Source organism: Frankliniella occidentalis, unplaced genomic scaffold, assembly GCF_000697945.3.
Source record: "Frankliniella occidentalis isolate FOCC.00 unplaced genomic scaffold, Focc_3.1 Scaffold4020, whole genome shotgun sequence".
Lineage (NCBI taxonomy): Eukaryota > Metazoa > Arthropoda > Insecta > Thysanoptera > Thripidae > Frankliniella > Frankliniella occidentalis.
In genome coordinates, this window is record NW_026271071.1 from 1 (window position 1) to 5939 (window position 5939).

The window sequence follows — 5939 nt, forward strand, 5'->3', positions numbered from 1 at the left end:
GGGGCTGGTGGGGCGGGGTGGGGCCCAACTAGTGGGGAAAGGGAGCTCGAAGCTCGTCTCGTCACGTGCGACGCGACGACGAGGACCTCCTCGTCCAGTTGATCATCTCATCCGTTGTCTGACTCTTGTTTTTGTCGCGTTGCAGGCGGCGCTGGCGGTGGTGGCGGGTGTGTCCGCGATCGCCGTCCCCGTGGACCTCGCCCTCGCCCCCGCCGATGCCGGCCAGGGCGTCGCCTTGGGCCAGCAGGCCGTTGCAGGCCAGGAGGACAGTACTGGAGAAGCCTCCGGCCGCGCCAAGAAAAGGTATGGCTGAAGGTGTTTTTATCACTACGGTATAATTTGTTATCGTTAGGGAGGACCCACAAATAAATTTGTATCTCTCGTTGCAGTCTGGACCTGGACGTAGGCGGCTGGAAGTCGTTGCACGGCGAGGAGCAAGAGGGCGCGTCAAGCCACGTCCTCGACCTCGGACATGACCTTGGAGGCGGCGACCTTGGGCTGGGTGGCCACGGTGACCTCGGCCTCGGCGGCGGTGACTATGGCGGCCACGAAGCAGGCCTCGAGCTCGGGGGTGGTCACGACCTCGGCGCTGACCTGGGCGCTGAGTCCACCGGCGGGGACATTGGTCACGGTCACCACGAGCACTGCAAGTGGGAGAAGAAGCTCGAGTGGAAGACGGAGTGGAAACAAGAATACAAGACCGTGAAGAAGCAGGTGCTTAAGACCAAGTGGAAGAAGGTTCAGGTGCCCGTGTGGAATGAAATCCAGGTACCCGACCACAAGGAGATCGAGGTCCCCGACTGGAAGACTGTCAAGGTACCCGTCTGGAAGGAAGTAAAAGTACCCGCCTGGAAGGAGATCAAGGTGCCCGAATACAAGATCATCAAGAAGCCTTACTGGAAGGAGGTCAAGATACCCATCACCAAGGAAATTAAGGTGCCCGCCTGGAAGAAGATCTGGGTTCCCGTCTGGAAGGTAACCGTTGAGCACGGGCACGACGGGTGGGAAGACGACCACCACCACAAGAAGCAGGTGCACAAGAAGCTCATCTGGAAGCCAGAGTACAAGCAGATCTGGAAGACCGAACACAAGACTGAGTATATCACCAAGAAGGAGGAGCACTACCACGAGGAGAAGATTACCATCTGGAAGACGGAAAAGAAGCAGATCTGGGTCACCAAGAAGGTGGAAGAGTTCAAGGAAGAAAAGGTGCAGATCTGGAAGAAGGAGAAGAAGACCATCTGGGTAACCAAGAAGGTGCAGAGCTTCAAGGATGAATGGAAGAGCTACCAGGAGGCCGAGACCAAAGAGGAGCAGGTGCCCGAGTGGAAGTCGGTGCAGGTTCCCATCTGGAAGAGCATCTGCATTCCGCAGCACCATGAGGAGCCCAAGCACGGCTGGGAGTAGCCCACGAACCCCAGCTCCCGCCCTAGTCACCGATCTCACTGCCAGGCGTGAACCGAGCGTGGCCACCGGGGGCGATAACACTCCATCCGCCCATCGCCCTCCTCCCCGCCCGGCCTCGTACGCCACAACGACTGTTTACCTGTTTTGTTAAGTTTATTTTTCATGTTGAAAGTTTTAACAAATCTTTTTAAATAAATGTTTTTATAAGAAAACGTTGTATTTTATTATTGGTTGAGTGCTAGGCAGCCTCTTTGAGGTCCAAAAAAATCCGTGCCAGGAAAAGGTGCATTCGAGATAAAATTTTATTGATCGTGAAAAAAAGCATGGTACAAAAACGAGGAATGCAAATAGACACAAGTTCCTGTGTAACGACAGTGGCGCACAATTTGACTGAATGGAAAGATAGACTCTTTCCATGTTGAGAAAACGCGCATTAAAATGGCACATAAGATCCAAATTATTTGATGAGAGCTGAGCTATAGAGGTGGGTGGAAAAAGTATGACTGCTTATGTAAAATAGTATTTTATTGACCGGTGGTGGTGGTGGTACAGAGTGCCTTTTCATGTTGTACAGTTTGTAGGGTAAAAGTGAGACGTACGAAACATTGCAAAACGGCAAAACTAAAATGCCAAGATGAATATTTCGTACCTAATTTGTGTATTCATGATGCAAAATTGACGCGCGGGTGGGAATAAGTGACAAATGCAACTATATCACAACTACACAACAGTGCTCGAATTTCACTGGAAACTATTTGCCAATGAAAATGTTTAAAATGTTTGGCATTTGTTTGTATATGATTTTGCTTTTTTGCTGAAGACAAGATAGCAAAACAACTTCAACTTTTCCGAAAACTAATGCCAGCGGCTTCGGGTCACAAGCTTCGTACATCACATTTCGAAACAGGACATCAGAGGACACAAGGACACGAGCAGCGGGAACCTCTGCCAAAACAAAATCCCTCAAATCTTGAGACTTTACCCCCCGAGTACTGTAAGCGGCACTGCCAACTGAGTGGGCGGGAGCCGCCGCCGTGCCGGTGCAGGGCTGCGGTGATGGGGACGAGAGGAGGGAGGGGGGGGGGACTACTTGGCCGGCGGGTTCTTCTTGAGCCTGTCGTGCAGCCGCTTCACGGCGCGCTCCTGTCCGAGGGTCTCCAGGGCACCCGGCCGCAGCATCCGCACGGCGGAGATGGCGGCCTCGGGGATCTTGCCCTGGAAGCGCACGATCCAGCAGGCGGCGAACGCGCCCGCGCGCCCGCGGCCCTGTCTGCAGTGAACGCACACGGCCTGCAAACGCAGAGAGAGAGAAAGGGTGGTGAGTCAGTCGCGAGAATGAGCGACACAGCGCAGGCCTGCTGGGATCATCCAGAAAGTAGGTCCGTCACTCGCTGTAACTAGCCGGCAAAGTACAACCCCTGCAAGCTCTAAGGGCGCCTGGTAGGTAGGCAACATCTCGCCCGCGGTGCACGCGTGCATTGCGGGGTGGCCTACCCCGAATCTCGCAGGCGCCTAGCGCCCGTCATTTTTTCCCGAATGAATCCGAGACAAATGGACATACTTTTTGGACGAGCGCCCCGGTTGGAAAGTGAGTGAACATGACATTGTGTCCCAAGAACATATTCAACGTCATTTTCACTTTCAGCGCGTCGTTTTCGACCTCGTTTCGCATTCGGGGACCACCTTATTGCGCGACTGGCCGACCCACCTCCTTCTTTTGCTGCGCCTTCTCGCAGAGTTCAATGAACTGGTTCACGGCCTCGTCCGTGGGCATGTCGAACTCCTCGACGGGGATGACGGTGGACTTGATCTTGTTGGGGAAGTCCTCGGGCTTGGGCATGGCGTCCGGGGACAGGGTGACGAGGTGCACGATGTTCTCGCGCACCAGCGCCTCCAGGTGCTCCCTGTTTCTCGGCGCGCGCACCACAGCCAGCTGCTGCGGCACGATCCAGCGCAGGTCGGAGACCCAGTACTCCTCCGGCGGCATGGCCAGGAGGTCTGGAAAAATATCGAGAAACGAGCGTTTGAAAGCATAAAACTAGTGAGGGTAGCTGCGGCCGCCGTGGGCACACCTTTAGAAATACGCTTTGCGTTATTTATTTTTACAGACCTTGGTCCAGCGGCGGCAGGGGTACGTGCGGCGGCCTCTCCGCGGGCTCCTCGTCGGCGGCGGGGGCGGCGACCTGGGGCTCGGCCATCTGGAACAAGGCACTCGGAGTCACGCGCGACCGTACCCACAGCCTTTAGCTTGGCAGAGGCTGACCGGCGATGGCTCATTTAACACCACCACCTCTCCGTAGAACAATGTGTGCGCGGCCCTCGTACGGACGGGAGGGGAAAAGAAAGAGGGAAGGGTGAGGGAGGGGGCTCGAGTGGGCGAGAAACATGAAGCGGTGTGGACGAGAGAGATGGGCCACTGCCACTGAGTTGGCGAATCGAAAGCCAGATTCCAGATTACCTTCGGAATACTTTCGCATCAACTCGGATATTTACTCCAGATTACAAGTTGCCTCATATTTACATCCCCGGGTGAACGCCCGACTATCTTCTCCACGTCTATCGGGTTACCTCACCGATGAGCGGCCGATGCAGTCGGGAGGTTTTTCCGAGTGCGCTCTCTGCTCGTGCCGCATTCCCGCTGACAGGGCCGCCTGGCGCCCGGCCAGGGCCCCCCGCCTCCCCTCCCACCGCGCCGCGCAGTCCCATCAGTCACTGAGGTCACCGACAAAGTATTTCCCTCTTGAGGTCCGCGCCGAGCAGCCCGCACGGATGACAGCCGGGGAGTGCGCGCCAAGCAGGCAGTCGGGACGTCAACCGGGCGCCCGGCGGATAGGCAACCTCCCCACGAAGTAGCGCAGCCGAGTGGAGCGGGTGGCCCACCCACCGCTGCGCAGGCGCTCAGGCCGGAGAAAGGTAAGTCTTATCGCGTCGCGCCCTACGGGACTGTGCACTTTTCTCTCCCCCTGGCCCTGGTGAATTAGAGTACTTGAGCTGTAGCACGCGATCAATGACACCATTCACCGCAAAATTACCCCCAACCCCAACCTCCCCACCAACTTTCGCACCCCTAAATAATAAGCAAGCCTACCGGCCAACGGGATACAAACTGTGTGTGTATAATCCAAATAAAACAAGCTTCCGACCTCAATAAACCATTTAAAAAAAACTAGAGAAGAAAACGGAAGGCCCGAGAAGGGGAGGAGCAGGGCGAGGAGGCTCGGTGACGGTGCGACATGTTTGTAGAGACACCCTCCCGGGTGTCGCCTAGGCACCTTCGACTCCTTCAAGAAATTATAACGACGGAGCAGCCAAGCCCGGCCGAGCAGGTATATCAACACACCTTGGAATACCCGTGCGTAAAGGGACGCGACCATTTCCTATACTCGACGGAAACTTGTTTACACCCCTTCCCCACCCCCTGTCGCTCTTTCTATCTCTCAAGCAGTATACTAGGAGAAGCCGGCTTGCCGGTGTCGCCAGCGACGGCGCAGGGGAAACGAGAACGCCCCGCCCGCCCAGCGGGAGCTAATCAACCAGAGGGAGGATAGGATGGGCGCCAACCGGAGCTCCCCCTCTGTGTCTTTCCCTCTCTCTCTCTCTCCTTTCACTCTCGTCGGCTCGCATCCTGAATAATTACGGCGACGGGTTAGACACCACCGGGCCGGGCCGGACCAGACGCGCGGGGCGGGGAAGGCCAGATCTGGGTCCATCAATCTGATCTGAGCCCAGTCGGTCGGGACGCTGGACATTGCGCGACGGACGCCAGCCGGGCGTCTCCTCGCACCCGCAGCAGCGGGCGGGAGCTCGACGCACTCGCAGCTGCAGGTAAATGCTGGGCCGGCGAGGGCGAGTTTTCGTTTTTAGACGGCCTCATAGTGGTCTTCGGTACCCGAAAGTAAAGATTTCCGCTCCGATCTCAAGTTATTCGTCACTACTTTTGGCCACAATCCCTTCAGTATTTCCACCGTGTTTCTGCATCAGCCATGGTTGAAAATGAGCTGGACTGCGCGCCTTTTTACCGGACGGACAGTTTTTGTCATAAGGAGGCGGTTAGCCGCGTGAGTGGGTCAGATGGGGCGGTAGAAATAGAACCACCGGGGAGTGTGCAGAGGGGCCTGGCCTGCGGGGGCCCCCTCGCCGCACACGTGCTGGAGCCGCGGGGCGCGGTGGGGGAAGGGGGCAACTCACTTTGTCCTCCGGGGGGCTCTTGACGGGGCGGCTGCGGAAGGGGGGTTGCGGCTTGCTCTCGACGGGGGTCGGCATTCACCGGGCGGGGCGGGGACGACGCGGCTCGCGGGCTGTGGCTACGACGGCGGGGGAGAGATGCTCTACACGCGAACGACACCACCGGCCCTTCCCTTCGCAACGACTGACCCACGGACCCACAAAACGCACTACTCTCTTGGCCCCCTCCCCGCCCCTCTTTCCCATGCCCCTGCCCCCCTGCCGAGGCTCGAGGGGGAAGACGGGTGGTCGCCCCCGCCCCCGGCGAGTAAGGTGCTACCGGCCGGGACGAGAATAGAGGCCCACCC

At 57.5% G+C, this 5939-nt stretch overlaps 2 protein-coding genes across 2 annotated transcripts; one reads left to right on the plus strand and one right to left on the minus strand.

Moving 5' to 3' along the window:
* Window positions 1–4: 4 nt before the first annotated feature.
* Window positions 5–1619, plus strand: LOC113209911 (uncharacterized; the record flags this gene model as incomplete). Its single annotated transcript, XM_052276701.1, has 2 exons — window positions 5–303; window positions 390–1619. Coding segments are annotated over 2 exons (1317 nt in total), but the record flags the coding sequence as incomplete, so codon positions are not given.
* Window positions 1620–1914: 295 nt separating this feature from the next.
* LOC113209928 (dual specificity protein phosphatase 23-like) lies at window positions 1915–5793 on the minus strand. Its single transcript, XM_052276702.1, has 4 exons — window positions 5596–5793; window positions 3518–3605; window positions 3116–3405; window positions 1915–2697 (listed from the first exon to the last, which is right to left on the minus strand). The coding sequence occupies exons 1-4, from the start codon at window positions 5668–5670 to the stop codon at window positions 2494–2496; spliced, it is 657 nt and encodes a 218-aa protein (XP_052132662.1). The 5' UTR covers window positions 5671–5793; the 3' UTR covers window positions 1915–2493.
* Window positions 5794–5939: the final 146 nt, after the last annotated feature.

What these genes read in the sequence shown, in the direction of transcription:
- LOC113209928 (XM_052276702.1), bottom strand. Translation starts at nt 5,670, where the DNA reads ATGCCGACCCCCGTCGAGAGCAAGCCGCAACCCCCCTTCCGCAGCCGC. An exon ending in CCTGCCGCCGCTGGACCAAG is followed by an intron (nt 3,406 to 3,517) that starts GTCTGTAAAAAT and finishes ATATTTTTCCAG; the next exon opens with ACCTCCTGGCCATGCCGCCG. An exon ending in AGGCGCAGCAAAAGAAGGAG is followed by an intron (nt 2,698 to 3,115) that starts GTGGGTCGGCCA and finishes CTGCGTTTGCAG; the next exon opens with GCCGTGTGCGTTCACTGCAG.